We start from the raw sequence: 21,555 nt of genomic DNA on the forward strand, positions 1-21,555 counted from the left end.
AACTTTTCTGAGAGCCTATCTTTTCCTGAACATTTTAAATGAACTCTTCATTGGACCTAACTTTGATAAACTCAAACCAGCAATTAATTCATACCTGACCTACTGAGAATATTATGTAAAGTAGAATACCTAGCCTCAGAAAGTGAAGAGTCGTGTGCTTTCTCTCATATGTAGACTCTAGCGAGAAATTGGGAAACAAGAGACCTCAGATGAAGCAGTAAGGAGAGGGCACAGGGGAGGGAGAATGGGGACAGAGAGATTAACAGTTTAATGTCATAAATGTGCATGAAATTATCAATACTAATCTCAATGCTATATACTGGAACGGGGAAGAAGGCAGGCAGGATCCAGAAAAAAATACACCAGTGCTATGTGCATATATATTTCCATCACTGCATACTTCAGTATGATGTATAATTATAGTGCACCAATAAAAGTATTTTAAAAAATAATTTTGTTGTCTTCTGATACATTACCTTCTAAACATTCTTGTTAGCCACGGTATAACACTTGATAACGAATATGTTTAGATTTCTACTGTACTTTTTAAATTTTTTTTATTGGTGCATTGTATTCATACATCATAATGGGATAAAAAAAACTTGTGTAGACTTCTATTGTACTTTGATAGCATTTGTTTTCTGTAAGAGATTTTATTTAACATGTTATATAAAGAGTAATTTGCGCTGATTGGTTTCAATAACTGAATACTCAAACAAGATGCTGTCTAAAGGAGTTGGTTTTAAGTTTGCTAGAATGATACCATGTACACAGCCATTCTGAGATACAACTTATAGAAAAAAATATGAGGCAGAGCAAATGTAACAGCTGCCATTTGAAAACTCTTCTACATAGGTAATCACTATTTCTATCTCACTTTCCAGTTCACATATGCTTCCATCAAGTTTACACCTGTCTTAGACTTTTCTTCACTGCATAATTTCTAATTCACCCACGGTTCAGTCATAATCCAATTCAGTCAGCTTTCTAGGCACCACTACATACTAACATATGCTCTACTAATAGACGTGGAAGTTCTCGGGCCCCAAGGTTGTCTCTCCTGTAGCCTTTGTTTGATTTCATACTATGGCTATTCACCATGAACCCTGAAAGAGACCTTCCCCAATCTTTCACAAACTCAGTTTATCCTAGAAAACTGAACAACAGAATAACACTTTAGTCACTGTAAAATAAAAAACTTATGGCTGGGTGTGGTGGCTCAGACTTGTAATCCCAGCATTCAGGAGGCTGAGACAGGAGGATTGTGGTTCAAGGACAGCCTCAGCTACTTACTGAGGCCCTTTGCAACTCAGTGAGACTCTATTTCAAAATAAAGAACGAAAAATAGGGCTGAGGTACAGCTTGGAGGTAGAATGCCCCTGGGTTCCATCCCCAGTAACGCAAAAAAATAAAAATAAAAACTTCATGCATTACATTGTTGACATTCTGCAAGAATATTCAAGTATTCTGCACAAACCATCACTAAAGTAAGAAGAGGGGCAGTTGACCTAATTATTTCTTCTCTGTGTGTGTGATACTGGGGATAGAACCCAGGAGTATTCTACCTCTGAGCTATACCCCCAGCCCCATTTTATTTTTTGTTTGGAAACAGCGTCTCACTAAATTGCAGAGGACCTCACAAGGTCGCTAAGCCTGGCCTTGAACCTGTAAGTCTTGTCTCAGCCTCCCAAGTACTGGGATTATAGGAGTGCACCACCATGCCTGGCTACCTAATTATTTTAAAACAACTAGTGAAAGGATCAGGCTGTAAACCCATAATGTGTCATTCTCGCACTTATATAATACTTTTTACATGCATATCAAAAGGAAAACTTAATTTTTAGATATTTTAATTATATTAATGCATAGTAATATATACAATTAAATAAATATAAATATTATTGTTATAGCTCACCTCTCTCATAAGCTGGAACTTGTACAAAATGTCTAAAATATTTCTGTGCAACCAAAACAGAAGTCAAAAGGTCCAGGAATTAAGAAAAACACACATATAATTTCCTTCAAAAAAATAGCCCTCATGTCTTCATTTAGTACCTATTTTTTGCTATTTTCCTATTTTCCATCATTTACTTCTATTATTGACGTAATTCTAACAACTATTTGCTTTGTCAAATGACAGCACATTAAAAGTAACTTTGAGGGCTGGAAGTATGACTCCGTGAGAGACTACTTGCCTAGCATGTGTAAGGCCCTGAGTTCCATCCCCAGCACCACAAATAAAACAAATAGAAAAATAAATGTAATTTTAGAAAACACTATTTTGACCAGGTACTATAAGGCAAAAGACAAAAAGAACTATACACAAAATTTGTACTCCAGTCAGTAACTCTGTTTCTCATAGGGATGAGGGCTGGGAATCCTGAAGCCACATTATGCTAGGGTTGAACAAACAAGCAGATGTATTATGAATAATGAAAATTAGTTTTCTTACTGTCAGAAAAATTATAAAGGAAGTAGGGAGGCTAAAATTAACTCTGTGGTTAAAATGAACTCCGACAGTAATCCAAGACATCAGAATGGAGATATGTTTTTTAGTGTACACACAGATACATAAAAGTACAGATCTGTGTCTCCTGACTATCCAGTGACCACATACTGAAGCAACTGATGCCACAGCAGCAATGAGCTCTGGCCTCCAGATCATGACTACAAAACGCTATTCTCCAACAAAAGGGACTAAGGCTCCTTGAAGTGGCTGAATCCAGGGCTGGGGTAGGAAAAACAAAACAGGATGAGTCTAAAATGCCCCTGATTTCAAAAATTAAGACTGTTCAAAAAGGACAGGAATGCGGCAAAAAGGCAGAGAAGCAAACCTGAACTCCCCATGTGCAAGGCTAGAATGATTTGAGCAACAAAATAGTGCTGGATTGTAACCCATAAAATAGCCATAGAGTTATAAACTGACTGGTTGAAAATAAATAGAGAAGGGACAACTTTCCTTACAAAAGAATCTCAATTAACAAAGGTAGAAGGAAAGAGAAAGTCACTATTCGAATGTCACAGTAGTAACTGTGTTGCAGACAAAAAAAAAAAAAAAAAAAAAAAAAAAACCTACCAGTAGATTTAAAAAATAATGACCCAAAATTTGAGGAGAAACAGCATATCTACATAATTGAATATAGCTGCCTAAAGATATTTATTGATCACAAAAGAGAAAACAGTAACTTTATAGTGGAAAAACCTGGGAGATGTCCCCATCTTAATCAAGCATGGATACGGTCACCTGCACTCATCCACGGATATCACATATCCTTGATAGGATGCAGTGAGAGGGCACATCATGTCTGTCACATCCTTGCCCAAAGAGACATTATCTAAACCTAATCATGAGAAAATATCCAACAACCCCAGAGGGGCAGTAATATAAAATAACTGAACACTGCTCTTCAAAAGAACCCACGCTAAGCTGGGCGCAGTGGGGCACATCTATAATCCCAGTACTTGACCAGCTTAGAAAGGAAGATCACAGGTTCAAGGCCAGCCTCAGCAACTTAGCAAACTATCCACAACTCAGTGAGACCCTGTTTCAAAATTAAAAGGGGGGTAGCTGATTGTGTAGCTCAGAGATAAAATGCCCCTGGGTTCGATCCTTGGTACCACACACACAAAAAAGTATCCAGGCTCTAAAAAGCCTTGAAAAGGGACATAAACAACAACAACTACAATTTGGGATCCTGTATTATATCCTAGAGAAAATAAGAATTAAAGCAGAAAGTGAATTGGGTCTGTGGCTTAAAACATAATATTGTGTCAATGTTAATTTTTAGTTGTGGTTATACAGTATGTTAACACTACTAGTAGAAGCTAGGTGTTAATTGTAAGAGAACTTAGTACTAAATATGCAACTATTCTAAAATCTAACATTTCTAAACATAAAGAAGTTTAAAATGTGGTAGTAATTTTAAAGGAAGATATTTAATGATAGAATTCACTTTAGAAAATGGAATAAAATGAATGCACTGCACAAGATCAACTGCACAAATTAAAAAGAGCGCGTAGGTAGAGGATAGTAAACCACCAGTTATCTCAATACAATGCGCCCTAATATCCAAGCCCTGGTACACCTAGCTCCGAGCCTGGCCACGCCATTGCTCTGGCCAGTGCACCTTTGGCAAGCGTGAGGGAAGCAGGAGGCTGACGAGTGTTTCCACAAAGGATATCACTCCTGCTATGCACCCTCCTGCGGCCTTAGGAAAGAGGCCCAGGCTACACACTGGAGAGGCCACGTGGACAGGACCCCAGCAGGCCGAGGCAGGCATCCCCCTAACAGCTCACCTATGAAGGAGAGGTCATCTTGGACATTCTCACCCCAACAGGGAGCAACTGAAGCAGAATGGCCCTCCTGAGCCAGGTGGCAAAACTGTGAAGAAAACTAAATCAATACTGTCTTATGTCATTAAGTCGATGAGTGAATGTACACAATCCATAAAACAGTGATTTATTCACAAAAGTCTAAGATGTGCTTAAGCACTGCTTTATAAGATAAGACACACAGTTTGGGAAACATGACAGAGTACACTTAGCAGACCTGTCTGACCATACACCCCTCAAACTGCTGGAAAGTAAAAAGAAAAAGTATGTAATACTGCTTTCTAAAATCGTAGCTGGCCTCACAAGAAAATCCCTAAGAACATGTGTAGTGGGGTGCACTACTTTCTCAGCAAGAGAAAGCCTAAAGCCCGAGTACAAACTCCTGAGCTGATGCTGCTGCGGCCCAGCAACAGACCAGGGAGAAGTCTAGCCAGAGGCTGGGCCTTAGCAGGGAGGTTTGGCACCAACACAGAAGGGAGCTCACAAGTTATCTGAAATGGGCACCCTCATCCTCCAAACATATGGAGGAGATCACCTTAGCATAGGAGAGTCAAAGGTGGATACGCACTCATGCCCCCATGCTCTGAGGCCCCGGCAAGTGCACAGACCTACTGCAGTACCGCTCGGTAGGTGACACTACCTCGTCAGCCTCAGTCTACTGTTCTCCTGAACTCTCTGGCCTCTTCTGAAATTTTAGAATGAAACAATTCTCTCTCTCAGACATAAAGAACAAACTTAGAAATAGCTAAGGAATTAGGGCTGGGGGTGTAGCTCAGAAGTAGAATGCCCCTCAGTTCCATTCTCAGTACCACAAAAAAAAAAAAAAATAGCTAAGGAACAATTCCCTGTAAGTATGAAGACCTTAAAAATATATGTCCTACATCGGTGCATCTGAGGTCTAGGTCTTTATGACACATGCCAATGCTTTAGAGTTAGCCCATGGAAGGTAGCCAAAAAATCTTTAATATAAATGTCCAGGTGTCCATTTAAACTTGAATTTCAGAGAACAGTCTTTAGCATAAATATGCCCCATGTAATATTTGAAAATATTTTTATTTGCTAAAACTTGGAATATTAACCCAAAGAAATAATATAGGGTCCCTGTTCCTGGGGACAGAGGGTATCAGGGATTTCTCAGTCCTGTTGCTTTCACTCTACCTAAACATTCACTGAGTGTTCATTCACATAGATATTCAAGTATCTATGTGTCAACTAGCACCAAGATTCGGTGGCATGCTACTGAGACTTTACTCTAGCACATAACTCAGATCCTAAGTATCCTAAAATAGTGCCTTGCCAGTCACATGAATTCATGTAACAAAAGAGTGACATTAGGAAGGCTCAATACAGATTAAGCAGCTCAGCCAGAAGAGTTAAAAAATTAAAGTACATTATACTTTGGAACAAAAGAGAGCATCAGATACTTATTGATACCTATCAATAAGTATCAAGGACTCAGACACTAGCTGGGATTCCGGGCAAGTGCTGGAATTCAAGAGGTTCTGGCATGGGCAGAAAGCAAAGGTCAACTCTCAGATCCAGAGGAACTAGACTCTCAGATACTGACTTTAAGCACGACTACAGTGATCCAAACTTTGGGCACTAGGCCAGATGTTTGAAAGTCACCTTGTGGCCAGTTCTATCCAAGGTCACCACGATACTCATCCCATCCCACTTTTGCCAACAGAATTTCATTTTATTAGGGTGTCACTACGCCTAACCCCAGCCCCAGGTGAGCTGCTACTGGTCTAAACCAATCAAGACAACATGACACCGTGAGACTGTTCTCTAGGAATGGTCATGTGACCCAATGTGGGCCAGTATGATAAAAATAAAAGTCAATTACACAGTTTTTATGGAAAAGCCTTTTCTTTGGAAAGAAATGAAGCGAGCCAGCATGGCCCTTTTCTAAGTGACTCATACTTTTTATTCTGCTTAGAATGTGTCTTTGATGCCTAGAATAGCAATAACCATCTTGCCCCCATGAGACCATCTCCAAAAGCCCACAACCAGCATGAAAGTGTGGACATGCAGGAAATGAGACCTACGCCCTGTTGAGAGCAGTCAACACCGAGCCAGCCTTCAAGCACCAGCGCCAGACCTGTCATTAAGAAAAATAAACTAGCTGCCTAACTATGAAATGAGGTTTTCTACTACTTATTTGTACAAATACACTCCCAGAGAGTGTACAATTCCCCAGCTAAGGAGCACGGTGGTTTCTCTGACCAGGGATGACTGAGTTTAAAGTGGTCTCAGAGAGAAGAGGTTCAGAAAATAGAAATGTATTCAAATAAAAGAAATAAAACCACATTGACCATACCACATATACATATACAAACAGAGTATCGCATAATAGCTGCCTCTGGGCTCTGCAACAAGACTGCATAGGTCCACGTCTTGACACTTACTAGTTCTGTGACCTTGGCCCAGACAGTCAACCTCCCTGTATCTCAGTATTCTCATCTCTAAAATAGGAGAAATGAATTCCTATTACAAATGATTGTGAAAATACAGAGAAAAAGTCCTTGGAATATAACTCCGTAGAATAACTCCTGGTAAACTGTATACGTTCAGTTAATACTGCTAATCATCTTTCTTATGCAAACAATATACATGAAAATTAGCAATATGGTTCACGCTGTTCAAATATGACTCCAGCAGTATGGTACAAGTGAGCAGGAAATTCCTTACAGAACTCAACCATCTCTAAAGTTCTTGTCTCAACTGAGTAGTGCTCCGTATCTGTTAATAGCTGCGTCTGCAGCTCTGACTCTTAGACACCATAAAAATGATTCAATTTCACAACAAGAAGATTGACTAAACATAAGCCATTTACACTTCAAAAAACAGTAGAAGGGTAAAAGTGTAATGTCGGATTTTTATCTCAAGCATTCTTCTTACCTGGCAAGTGGAAACAATAACTCATCTCCAAACAGTAATAGAAAGGTTAAATTTATGATAGGTTTCAAGAATACAATACTGCCATATGCATAATCCTTTTGTAGCTACCCAATGTCACAGTCCAATGCACACTTCAAGGGGCTCACCAGCTCCTATGAATGTCATTAGCGTGAGCTGCTTGGCACACACACAGGTTTCTTTCACTTGCATTTTTTTAATCAACAGGAATTACTGTAGATATATTCTAATAGATTCACTGAAACCTATAACACTAATTCAGGTGAATTAATAATAAGCAAAAGAGAACTTTCAGAAACCAATTGTTCCTCAGATAATAGTCATTTGGATCAAGACAGCAGAAATCTTTACAAAGTAAACTATTTTAATAATTTGATTTTTTTTTTTGTGTGTGTGTGTGTGGTACTGGAAGTGGAACCCAGGGGCTTTCTACCTCCGGGCTATACTTCCAGACCTATTTTATATTTTATTTGGAAACAGGGTCTCACTAAGTTGCTGAGAACCTCACTAAGTAGCTGAGGCTGGCTTCGAACCTGTGCGATCCTCCTGTCTCAGCCTCCCAAGTACTGGGATTACAAGCATGCACCACCATGTCCAGCTCTTTTATAATTTTAAGCAAAAAGTAAATAAAGTTTCTACCAGTCCTTTCATGACCAAACTACTGACTTTGAAAACTACTTTAGGGCTTAGGACTCTCGATATCTAGAAATTCCCATTCTCTCTCACTTCCCCTAGTCCTACGTTGTCCTTGATGGTCCATGTCAGTGTTCCTAGTCTTCCAGTTAGTTCTACTCAACTTCTTTTACTCTCTGTTTCTAGGTTACCTCACCAGCCTCACAAGCATCCCACCCTATTTCCAAATTTCAGTTGTACTGCTCAAAATTTAAAGTGTTATTAAATGAAAAACTTTCAGTGCAGCATTCTCTGGGAGGGGAGGAAAGATCTTTTCTATAGTTAGAAGGGGATCCTGGGCACATGGAGAAAATGAAGCATGTAAAACTATATAATTTTTGCCTAAATGCCAGATTCCTGACTAGGATATTCACTTCACTTGGTTAGAAAATAGGTGGGGAGATACCAGTACTGACGCAGAGGGCTCTGGAGGTCTCCCCTGCTCCCCTCTGGGCCTTTGCCAGGGCTTGGCTCAGCAGGCAGAACTAATGAAAGACCAAGCCGGCATCAGCTGGAAGGGAACAAAGGCTCCCAGTGTTACAGAAGCACTTGGAAGGTCCGCGCAGAGCGTGAAGGGGATGAACTTCCTCCCGGACCCATCTCCATGTGGCCATGCAGTGCAACCTTTCTTTTAGACAAGAGCCTGAGGAACAGTGTGCCTTCTGCTACTCTTCTGCTTGCATGGTTTTTACATTAAACACTACTTAACCATTGCACCAAGAGCGTGAGGTGGGAGTCCCTGCCTGGGTTGCACACTGTCAAGAAGGGCTCCATGCTATGTTTTTAGAGATGTGTTTTCACTTTTAATACAGCCTATGATAAATGATGTATTCAGAAAACTGGGTTCAAAGGAATTTAAAATGACCTGCTTACTCATCTTTTAAATTAGCAACAAAATCGGCAGAATTTTACTGGTATGAAAGTGTAATGTTTTTCAAAAACTTTAAAATCATGAGTTTCATCCAAATATAAAATGAACACATGCCAGATATTTCATTCATCAGTTAATGAAGGTATGCATCATACAAAACTGAACGTGTGCATGAGTGTGTGTGTGTGTGCGCGCGCAGGCAGAGTACTACTGAAGTATAAAAGCTAAGAGATCCAAAAATGGTGAGTCCACTTTAAGAAAGGCTCCCAAGTTGAGTACCAAGGCAGTCAAGCCTCAGTAAACTAACAGAAGCACCCAAAAATCTACTCCTGTGACAATCTGGACCTCATTCCTTAATAAAAGTAACTGTTAAGTACTGTTTTTGGTCCTAGTGACCAAATCTGGGGGGCACCTTTAATATTAACAATGCTATAATACCATGACTTGAAAACACACACACACACACACTCACACACACTCACACACACACAAACAGGGTCTCACTGAGTTGCAAAGGGCCTAAGTAGCCGAGCCTGTCCACGAACTATGATCCTCCGGTCTCAGCCTCCCAAACACTGGGATTACAGGAATGTGTCACCATACCCACCTTATATTTATTTATTTATTTTTGGTGGTACTGGGGGTGGAACCCAGGGGCTTTTCTACCTCTGGGCTATACTCCCAGACCTATTTTTAAATTTTATTTGGAAACAGGGTCTCACTAAATCTAGTATATGTCCCTTAGACCAGTGCTTCTTAAATTTTAAGGAGCCTAAAACTAACCAGGGAGTCTTGTTAAAATACAAATTAATTCAGGCGCTCTGAAGGGGCCTGGGAGTCTGCATTTCTTACAAGCACCTAGGACTTCGATTTGAGTAGCAAGGTTACAGCACCATAGAAAGAACTTTATAAATATAACAAGGGTATAAAGTTCCATGTTCCTGGGGTTTGTTATTTTATTTATTTTGGGTTCTTTTTTTAATCCAAAGCACTATTTCCTTTGATGATTTTTTTTTTATTTCCCTTGATTTTTCAAAACCTTCCTGTTCATGATTCTCAATGTCCTAAAGATACTGTGATTTAAAATAATAAAGAGCAGGCTCCCAGTAAGCCTTTCTGAGGACTTCTCATGTCCCAGGAACAAACTGCTGATTCCCTCTGGCACAGCAGATCTGCAAAGTCTAAACTACAGTGAAAACTGCCCCTACGTCTTCTAATGCCTACAGTAGTTCCTGGTCAGTGGCAGGGAGGCTCTCAAATAATTGCTCAACCAATGGCTAAATATTCAGTCTGGAAAAAGAAGAAAAATCTGGTGGTTTTTTAATATTTGAAGGGAAAATAAGTGGAAATTAAGTCAAGATCTTCTAAGCTATCTTAGTTGGAAAATAAGGGAATGAAGGTAAGCTTTGCCTTACTTTAAATACACAATTTTTAATAATCAGGTTTTTGTCCAACAATGGGATATGTTGTCTCAAAAAGAATAAGCTACCTGAATACGTAGGAGCAGAAAGCCAGACAGCCACCTCAGAGAACGCTAACACAGGCACACTGAGAAGAGAAAGATTCCTAAGGTCCCCTGTCCATCCACATGGCTCACGACTCACAACACTAGTACTTAAGTTAGAAAGAAACTGTTCGAAAACAGAAAAATTTTCAGCAGCTACTGGGCCCGGAATCCAAAATCTTACATATAACCTAAGAGTAAATCAAAAGCTTAAATTCACTGGAATTCACAAAACCAGAGACATTATCCAATGTGACCAATGAATACCGTCAAAGATATGATACAGATACACAGATATGATACAGATACACAGATACTCTCATGACAAAATCCATTTGAGCATCTTTTTGCAAACTACAGAAAATAATTTTCTAATGGATTTTACTCAGAAAAAAGAATTTTTTCATCAATTTCTTATATCTCAGAAGACACATGGTAGTAACGTATCAAAACCCACAAAGTTTTTTTCTGTGTGTGTGTGTGTGTGTGTTTAAGCCATAGTATTATAGCACTGTGAATATTATAGGTGTCCCCCATACTCACTTTATATTTTCAATTATTTTATCTAAAGGAATACCATTCTTTCTGTTAATGCTACAAATTATCAGCTTACAAGATCTTTTAAAAATAATCAAAATTATTTTTAAGCCTACTTTAGAAGTTTCAGTTTCTAAAAGCATGTAGCTATCAAAATGCAAATATGGAAAGATCAAGGAAGGAGTGCCACAGAGAATACCACTAAAGCACAGGAAATTGATTCTCCAGGTGATGTGGAAAAGATGGCTTATAAAGTTAATGAGATATTACCGAAGACAAGAAAAGCAATTTCGCCATTCACAATAAGGATGCACCAAAAATACTGTCATCAAATATGATGAAACTAATTAAAAATAAGGTAAACACAAAAATCAAATAAAATTCAGGGAAAAGTTAAACTACATCACATACACAAAGTGATAGGTACTTATGGCAAACTATGAGTCTCAGTAAATTATAAACAAAGTGAAGAAAACAAAAAGAAAAGACCCCTACAATTATGAGTTATACACTAAGAGAAACAACAGACAAAAGCAAATTTCCCAGGAATAGTCAAGAGACCAGAAGACTACCTAGAATGGATTTCCCATTCAGTAGAAGGGTGAAATAGGATTATCCTTTAAAACTCTTAAAATCCACTACTTTGTCTCTTAGATTATCTGTTTTTGATAACAAAAACATCACAACCTTAGACAGCAGCTTTCACCAGAGGTTTCTTACCATACCACAGAGATGAAAGTTTGTTTTTGTTGTTGTTGTTGTTTTTGCGGGTCTGGAGATGAAACCCAGAGGCATTTTACCTCCAAGCTATACCCCCTGCCCTATTTTTTTATTTATTTTGAAACAGGGTCTCACTAAGTTGCGGAGGGCCTAAGTAGCTGAGGCTGTCCACGAACCACTGGTCTCAGTCTTTTGAATGCTGGGATTACAAGCATGCGCCACCACGCCCAGCAGATTATCTGTTTTTGGTAACAAAAACATCACAACCTTAGACAGCAGCTTTCACCAGAGGTTTCTTACCATACAACAAAGAGATTTTTGTTTTTTGGTAGTACTGGGGTTCCTGGGAACCCTTCTACCTCCATGCTACACTCCCAGACCTATTTTATACTTTTTATTTGATAACAGCCAGCACCGCTGGCTTAGAACCTGTGCGATCCTCCTGTCTCAGCCTCCCAAACGCGAGGATTACAAGCGAACGCCACCACTTTCATGCAAGATGAAAGTTTTTTTTAAAAAATCAACATCAGGTCAGGCATGACTCCAGGCCCAACTCCGTTCCCCTCCAGAATTCATACCCCGAAGCCCCCCAGTGAAAGAGGGAACTTAACCCTTTTACTGAACCGCTCTGCCTTCCCCTGCATTTGTTTAGTTTGTTAGTTTTCTTTGATGATTGTACCTTAGTGATTTATGGCACTTTCCCTATCCCTAACATTCCTCTTGGTATTGCGATGTCTGTTTTTTCCCCATTAGAATGTGATACTTAACCTAACTGGAAAAGGGTATAAAAAAATCTAGTTTCAGAGAATAAAATTGTCAGTTGCACAAGAGGCAATTGTCCCAGTCCTTCATTTCAGGTCTCTCCCTCCCAAAGTCCCAGAGAGGAATCTCCACAATATCAAAATCAAAGTTCAAAGTAGACCTGAGAGTTGAGGATGTAGCCCAGTGACAGAGCACGTGCCTTCCAATGTGTGAGGTCCTGAGTTTGATTCCCCAACCCCCCCCACACACACAGAGTACAGCTGAACTGCTTCCCCCAACATAAAAGATGTTGAATTCACTTCTAATACATCAGAATGGAGCCATAATTAGACACAGAGCCTTTAAAGTAGTAAAGTAAAATGAGGTCATTTGAGTGTGTCCTAATCCAATACAACTGGTATTTTTAGAATAGGTGATCAGGAAACAGATACACAGACACCAAGGAGAAGCCATGTGAGGACACAGAAGAAATGTGTTCAACTGCAAGACGAGGAGAGAGATCCAGAGGAGAAGCCAAAGCACACCAGGACAGGATGATCTTGGAATTCTGCCATCCTGAACATAAGCAAACAAAGTTCTGTTGTTGAAGCCACCTGTCTGTGGCACTCTGTTATGGCTGCCCTAGCAATCTCACTGTTCCAAAGGCTTTCCAGTAATACAATAAATAGTTTTTGTTTTTACACTTAAATGATATTAAGCTGCCAATTCCAGACCTCAGTCACGCCAGCCATACTGCACATGCTCCATACCCACCTGTGTCTAGGGACCACCAAAGGGAACAGCACAGATTTAGTATGACCAAGAAATATGTTTCTACTTACATATTTTAAATCTTTATTTTTAAAATACACAAATATACAAGATTCCAATCTATCACTGTGCCATTCCTGCTATGATTTGCTGAGCAGAAATTAAAGGAAGTTAGTTTCAGGACTAAGTGTCATAGCTGTGAATATTATCACCAAGGGTTCTTGAGATGTCTGTCTCGGGAAAGCACAGAGGACAGACAAGGGAGACCACACATTTACCATTTGAAGGAGTCAGATCCCTAGGTACGGATTACCCAGGGGTACCTCAAGCAGCCACTGTCAATATCCATCCTCAGGTCTTACTATACTTTTTGTGCTTTTAATCAGTCACTTTCAATGGAAATTAAGTGCCCCAAAATATAAAAAATAGCATTAATTATGACGAATAAAGTATTCCCATAACATGCAATGATGAGGTAGCAAAAATGTGCTGTGCCTACAATTTCATAATAAATAAATATATAAATGAACAGATAGAAATAAAAATAAATAATAAAGTTCAACATGTATGGGAGAAAAATATGGAATTACGGTAACAAAGGAATAGTTCTGTTAAACACAATTCACGTAAATAGACTATACACATTTAATCTAAATATAATTTCACCTAACTGGACTATACACATTTATTAAAATAAGTCACTATCTCTTGAAAATTAGAAAAATGCATGTAGAGATTTCAGAATTCAATAATCCATATATTAAATGGACCCAGTACAAAGTTGTAGTAAGTTTTGTACATTTAATTAGGCCTCTACTTTTTCAACTTACCTTTTGTACTTTATTTTATATACTTTACATATATGTTACATGTGTGTATATGTATATGTGTTGTATCATTTTTATGTGTGTGTGTGTGTGTGGTGCTGAAGATTGAACCCAGGGCCATTCTACCTCCGAGCTACATCCCCAGCCCATTTTTTTTATTCTTTATTTTGAAACAGGGTCTCACTAAGTTGTGGAGGGCCTCACTAAGTAGCTGAGGCTGGCTGTGAACAAAGATCCTCTTTTCTCAGCCTCTCAAATACTGGGATTACAAGCGTGCTCCACCACACCCACCTCTCACATTTTATATGTGTAAAATACATGCTTTATATACTTTATATGTGTGTTGTATATATTTATAGATTTAATATAATTTTATTTACTTTTATACAAAAAGTATATATATAATATATACAAGCACATATTTACTTTTATTTACTTTATTATATATATTTAATATGCTTTATTTATATTTCAACTTGTCTTTTATATTTATTTTATATATATATTCTACTATAAGGCATATACGCATAATAAATCTGTCCAAGACTTCCTATTTTACACAAGTAAAGAATCTAAGGTTTTAAGAAATGTAGTGACCTGCTAAGGACACATAACCAGAGGACAGCTAACACTCAAACTTGGCTCAGCCTTCCAGTTCCCAAAGCTGTCTACAGGCAATAACCTACTGAAGCATTAGAATTATGCCTCACATACAGTATAGGGTAAATGATAGCTATTACAAAAGTCTATAATTGTGTTGACTTGATCAAATGCACAGTAATAATACTTCAAGTGGTAATTAAATTCAGAATGAGCCTCAATAATGGTAATCCAATTCAGAAGAAATAACTTCCAAGAGCATCATGGTAACTGGAATCATTTTAAAATTTAAATGTATATAATCTTTTTAGAAAGAAATGCAGTGATCAATAAAAGGCTTACTAGCATAAAATTTATTTATGAAGATCAAATTATGTGGAGAAAACAAAATGGAACTTTCGACTCATAAATTATATTTCTAAAGTGAGTAACATTATATATCAAACTGTTGTATTTTTTACTCCATCAGATGCATTTAAGAGTGACGTAAAAGCTTTATTTAAAATGCCAGCGATGTCCAGGAGGATTAACAGTGCAAGGAGTAACTATGCTGGATTTAAAGACTGAGTCAAGTGCACAGGTGGTCTTCATTGGCAAATGTATTTTGGGAAAAGAGTAATTTAAATATTGAGGAGTATTAGACACTATGAAATTTGGTGAGTGGAGTTATGAACTGAATAGATCAATGTACAATATATTCCCATTTTGGATAAAAAAATATCCAAGCATTTATTCATTTACACAGCACATGCTGCAAAGATATAAATACATACAGACTAAATGTGGACATACAGTGATACGGCGGTAGTGTCTGAGAAATTAGGATATTTTAATTCCATTTCTGTTTGTATATTCCAACTTTTTATAATGCATATGCTCTGGTTTGGGTGTGATCTGAGAATCCAAGGGTCCACTGTGATCAAAGGTATAGGTGGTATCACTACTGGGAAGTGGTATAGACCTATAAGAGGTAGGGGACAGGGGAGCCCTCAGGTCACTGGAAGTGTGTCCTACCAGTTAAATATTATTTATTATTTTTTTACACCTTTAAATAAAAAGGCAATGATAAAAATAGCTAAAATGTTGGAGCTCTTACTATATATTGACTTTGAATGTTTCACACATATTCTTTAATTTTCACAACACTCCTTAGAAAGTGTCATTCTCCTTATTTCAATGAGGAAATTTAAGATTGAAAGAACTATATCCAGAATATAGAAAGACCTATAACTTGTAAAATGGAAATACAACCCAATAGAAGAATGGATAACAGACAGGCTTCATAAAATATGCAAAAAGACCAGTAGACAGGACATAAGAAGCCTGTCACAGAGGAAATGCAAACTAACATAACAGAGATACCACTACATACCCATGAGAATATCAAAAATTTAAGAATGACAATTCTCAGGACTGGCAGAGAGCATTCCAGGTGACAGATTTAGCATAAGCTAAGGGAAGAGCACTGAAGCTGGAACAAATGCTCACATAAGTAAATACCGGTGGTTCAGCTTGGCTTGGGTACAAAGTGGTGAATGAAAAAATGGAATCAACACTACAAGAGGCAGAGGCCAGGGTACTGGATCAGGACTGGAAACGTGTTGTAAGGCGACCTTCTCAATGAACATCATAGAGCACACTTACTTACACAGACCCAGATGGCATCCCCTATTGCTCCTGGGCTAAGTATCTGTTACTTACTGTCACCAATTACTGTGCTGATTACTACAGGCAGTTCTATACAGGATAGTAGGTATTCCAGTGTCTAAACATATCTAAATATAGAAAGGGTGCAGGAAAAGTCTAGTACACACTTGTTAATCCTAGTACTTGGAAGGCTGAGACAGAAAGATTACAGGTTCTAGGCTAGCCTCACCAACTTGGTGAGACCCTATTTCAAAATAAAAAAATAAAATGGGCTGGCAGTGTAGCTCAGAGGTTGAATGCCCAATGAGTTCAATCCCCAGTTCCAAAAGAGAAAGAAAGAAAGAAAGAAAGAAAGAAAGAAAGAAAGAGGAAAGAAAAGAGAAAAGAAAAGAGAAGAAAAGAAAAGAAAAGAAAAGAAAAGAAAAGAAAAGAAAAGAAAAGAAACAGTACAATAGCAGGCAATGTCCAGCTCCTTTAGGATCTTACGGGTCCACCTACCGGCCCACATGAAGCCTGTCCTTACGTAGCACATGACTGTATTTGGTTAGCAGAGCAGAGCCATGACTTAGAAAACACAACTAAGTTTTGGGGTGTATAAAAGGCTGCTTTTTTACAGAACATTCCAAGGGAGGGGGACACAAGAATTTTCAAAAGGTCTCAGTCTCCTTCGCTGCGGTGCATTTCTCCATCCTCCCCATTCGGATTTGGGCCTCCCTGTTCAGCCGCATTCTCCCAAAATCTCCGTTGGCACTCTCCAGCAGAGTTGGACTGTCTGTCCACTCTGCCAGGAAGTGAATGCAGGAATGCCTTCCTGTCCACATGCAGCATTGAGCTCTAGCTCAAGACAAACCACCCACAACACTCTTCTGTTTGACCCAGGCTGCTCACAAATAAATTCCAGTGCTCATTTGATGGTTAAGGCCCAGCTGATGTCCGCTGGACCTATGATTTCTTTGCCTACCCCAGCCGGCCTTCATTGTTCTTTCTCGAGACCTCACAGTTTCTCTATGGGCTCTCCAACACATAATTCAGCATCTGACCTGAATCTGCCGTGGGTTTGTTCCTGACCCTCCAAATAGAGTATGTACTCCTGGATAGAAAGCACCAGCATGCTTCATTTTTGTAGCCCCACAACACCCAATAGGAAAAGCTATTTATTCACTAGTTAGTTGAGAATTCCTCCTGGTAACAGGAAAACAAACATACCATTTCACCCAGAAATTTCATTTCTAGAAATTTCTCCTACTCATAGAAATATGCAAAAATGTTATGATTGAATATATGCATTGGAATAGTAAAAACTACATTGCAATAGTTAAAAACTAGCAATAACATAAATGTCTATTAAGACTAATTAGTCTAGATTGCAAATTAAAAAGACACACAAAACTTAAAATATGTTTACAGACAAACAACAGCAAAGGAATCAGTTGAAAAGTTGCAGGAAAGGGCCTTATTTTAAATTTTTGATTATTTATACATACCTACACACATGGTAGAATACCATGTGGCATGAGTGGTTGTGTGTGTGTGTGTGTGTGTGTGTACATGTGTGTACGAGAGAGACAGACAGACAAACAGACTGGGGAATAAACCTGTGGCCCCATATATTACACACACACTTTAAGCAACATCTCCAGCCACCACATAATTTTTAAGAATGATATTCTCTAATAAGTAGACTGGGCATTTACTTTGGAAACACTTCTACTTTATTTGGTAGGAAAATGAACAAAGAGCACATACAACATTGGAAATGAAAAATATTTATGCATTTTAACTCACTACCACCAAAATAGTCGTGTGTGTGTGTGTGTGTGTGTGTGTGTGTGTGTGTGTGTGTGTGTCAGTCACTAGGGATTGAACTGAGAGGCATTATACCTCTGAGCTACATTCCCAGCCCTATTTTTAACTTTTATTTTGAAACAGAATCTCCCTGCACTGAAGAATCTCCCTACCTGCTGGGGCTGTCCTCAAACCCGCAATCCTCCTGTCTAAGCCTCCCAAGTAGTGGGATTACAGGTGTGCACCTCATTTAAATAGTCGTTAAAAAAATTTATAATATACACCCCTTCTGCTTGAAATGAGTCTTAATGGCTATTTCCAGAAAAAGAGACTACAGAAAATATTCAAGCTTAGCCTAGCAACTTCTTAAACTGTGAAGAATCCTCTTTACTGTTAGGATTGCTCAGTATACTAAATCCAAGTTAAGTATTATGAGTAATCTTGCCAACAAATTCACAGATGTTATGAATACAAAAACCATTTCTCTGCTAGATAAGTTTTGAATGTCTGCTCCCCAAAGACAACGTCTCTAATGAAAAGTTAACCCCAAATATTTATTGAATTACAATCAACAGCAATGTAGCACTGGTTCCTCACTGTTCTGGTTTAAAATATCTTATATATATCTAGAGTCAACATAAACATGCCCAGGGCCCTTGTTTCAAGTCCAAAGCCAGAGATGAGACAGGAATCTCTACAAAGTTTCACCTGTAGGAACAACAGGAAGAAATTCAGAGAACAGCCCAAGGGAACACAGGATTCAGTCTCCAGGGATCAACGGATGGATATGGGTGTTTTTGTGTCAGCCTTGCTCCAGTGTAGCGCTTACAAATATCCTGACCTAGGCTGGTGTGGTGGCCCAGGCTTGTAATCCCAGTATTTGGGAAGCTGAGACAGGAGGATCACAGGCTTGCAGCCAGTCTTAGAAACTTAGTGAGGCTCTCTGCAACTTCATAAAACCCTGTTTCAAAATAAAGAATAAAAAATAGGGCTGGGGGTAGAGGCAGAATGCCCCTGGGCTCACTTCCCAGTACCGAAGGGGAGCGGGGGAATCCTGACTTAAGGAGAAAAGGACTTCTCCAACGAGCTTCTGATTAAAAGCAGAAGAGCTGTCCCTCCTTATCTATTACTCCAAACCTTTGCTCTCTACACTGACTCTGAGATCCAACTACCTTTCTGTTCTCCCCTCAGATTAAAAGCTTTTCACCATTGAAGGGAAATGCTTTCCAGGTATTTCAACTCATTTATACTCACAAGAAATTTGTGCTGTTTCTATTTTAACATACAAGGGAACTAAAATAGAAGGTCAGATAACATTCTAAGTGGGAAACCTAAGATTTAAACCTGGCGATGTTAATTCTTCAAAATAAACTTCCCTATGCAGCGCTCACCATCTCCACGATAATCCTTCTGACCCAAAAAGCATTAGCAATCTTCAAACAGTAATGCTCTGAGGTTTTAACAGCAAATCTGAAAGTCAACAGGACACCTGATTCAAATGTTTATTTGGGAAAATGTTGGTTCTGCTCCTGTTGGATAACTGAAAACTATGAAATTTAATTTGCAAGACAGGTGTGGTAGCTCACACTTATGAAACCCTGTACTTGGGAGACTAGAACAGGAAGATCAGAGGTCGGAGGACAGCCTGAGCAAGTATAGAGACAGCAAGTTGTGAGACTCTCATCAACTTACCAAGATCCTGTTTCAAAATAAAAACAAAATTAGGCTGGGTATATAGCACAAAGGTAGAATGACCCTGGGTTCAATCTTCAGTACCACACCAAAAAAAAGAAATTTAATTTGCAAAATATTTGTTGATTCTTTTCTTCACTTTTGAAAAGCTGTTTATAGCAGTAACACCCCAGCTCTTCACAAAGTTAAAATTAACTGGGTTGTGATTCTCATCTGTCACTTGCTTGTAAGGTTAGGATAAAGGCAGACAAAATGCCAATTCCATGAGCAAAGAAACAAAGGGTCCAATAAAACCTAATGATATCATAGCTATCTTAAGAAGGCCTGCCCTGACAAAACCACCTATCACCACGCCTTTCAAAACAGGTCCCTGAGTGATCCACATTATACCTGTAAAGAACTTAGCCCAATGACTAGAGTAAGGAATGAATGTCACCTACTACTGCTGTTAGATTTTGACTGTTTGGCTATCCCTACTCTCAGGATACAGAGTCACTGACAAGTTCAAAGCAAATTCAGTATTTAATTCCCTAAACAAGACTCGTAAAAGCATGTGTTTAAAAAAAACAAAAGTAAACAATTAAAAGCGATGCTGTTTATAAAACTGATGAATCAGAAGTTCTATAAAATAGATACACAAAAGATGGTACGTAGAAATATATCTAACCTCATGAAATTATTACAAAGTCAATTACTACATACAGGAATGAATGCTACTAATAAAGTTCATTCATTCCTTCTGTTTCCTAGTGAAGTACCATAATTTGACCATTTAAAAAATAATCCCCTATTCACATAATCCTTTTTTCATATGTCTATATCAATGTTAATACGAGAAGGGGCAAAAATGGGGTAGGGCCTGGAAAGGAACACATCATGAGTGTTGAGTGCATATGCTTCTATCACAATGAACCTCACTATGATACATAACTGCAATACACCAACAGGTTTCTTAATTAAAATAAATAAGCCTTCAGCGAGTGTCAAGACAATGTATGTAACGGTGTACTAATCTTTTCCTGTGCAGACTCAGCACTTATGTAGTGAACTGGAAATGCATCATGAATGGAAGGCTGAGACAGGAGGATCACAGGTTAGAGACCAGCCTCACCACCGTGCCCAGATCCTGTTCCAAAACAAAAAATTGAAGAAGGGCTGGGGATGTAGCTCAGAGGTACCAGACCCCCGAATTCATCCCCCAGTCTGTCTGTCTGTCTGTCTGTCTCTCTCTCTGACACACACACACACACACGGCCTGGCTGTCCCTTGGTCCTAGGCAGCTGTGTGAGTGTGCTCGCCGGCTCCCCTTGGGCTCCCCTTGGGCTCGGGCTGACACGTGTGCTCTCCTGCAGACAGGGCGGCGGGGCCCGGGAGGCCACGGCGCGGGTGGGCCGGGTCCTCGGCAGTCCTCCCACCCGGAGGCCGAGGCCGGGGGACGTGGAGCGCGGTACCGTACCGGTGGGCAGCAGCGGCTCCAGCGGGGTAAAGGCGCGCTCCATGGCGGGCGACGGGCCTCTGCGTTAAGAGAAAAGCACAGTTAGGATTACTCAGCCCGAAATCAGGCGACGCGAGATGCCCCCTCCCCGCGCGTGCTCGGCGCCCCCGGGGCGCAGTGTCCGCGGGCGGGAGCCCGGCCGCCCTCGGGCCGCCCCGCGACCGTCTCCATCCGGGCACCCGGCGGCCGCCCCCTCCCCGCGCGCCGCGCACTTACGATGGCGGGTGGAGCGGGCGGCGGAGCCTCGGCGATCGGCCGCTCGGCGCTCGGCTAAGGCGCCTGGCTCGGCTCCGCTCCGCGCTCGATACAGGGCCTGGCTCGGCTGCGCCCGGCTGGGCTAAGGCGCTTGGCTCGGCTCGGCGCTCGGCTACAGCGCCTGCCTCGGCTCGGCTCGGCGCTCGGCTATGGCGCCCGCCTCGGCTCGGCGCTCGCTTGCAAGCCT

At 39.8% G+C, this 21,555-nt stretch overlaps 1 protein-coding gene across 2 annotated transcripts in view; it reads right to left on the bottom strand.

Annotated features, from left to right (window-relative positions):
- The window catches only part of TPK1 (thiamin pyrophosphokinase 1), a gene marked incomplete at both ends in the record, with an annotated part of 365,721 nt that extends 344,604 nt beyond the window's left edge, over window positions 1-21,117 (bottom strand). For both annotated transcript variants that reach the window (XM_080701459.1, XM_080701458.1), the window contains one exon: window positions 21,075-21,117. In XM_080701459.1, coding sequence (XP_080557585.1) covers window positions 21,075-21,117 — 43 coding nt within the window. The remainder of the gene's footprint in view (window positions 1-21,074) is intronic.
- Window positions 21,118-21,555: the final 438 nt, after the last annotated feature.

The sequence above is a fragment of the Muscardinus avellanarius genome (assembly GCF_963383645.1).
Source record: "Muscardinus avellanarius genome assembly, chromosome: 9".
NCBI classification, from domain to species: Eukaryota; Metazoa; Chordata; class Mammalia; order Rodentia; family Gliridae; genus Muscardinus; species Muscardinus avellanarius.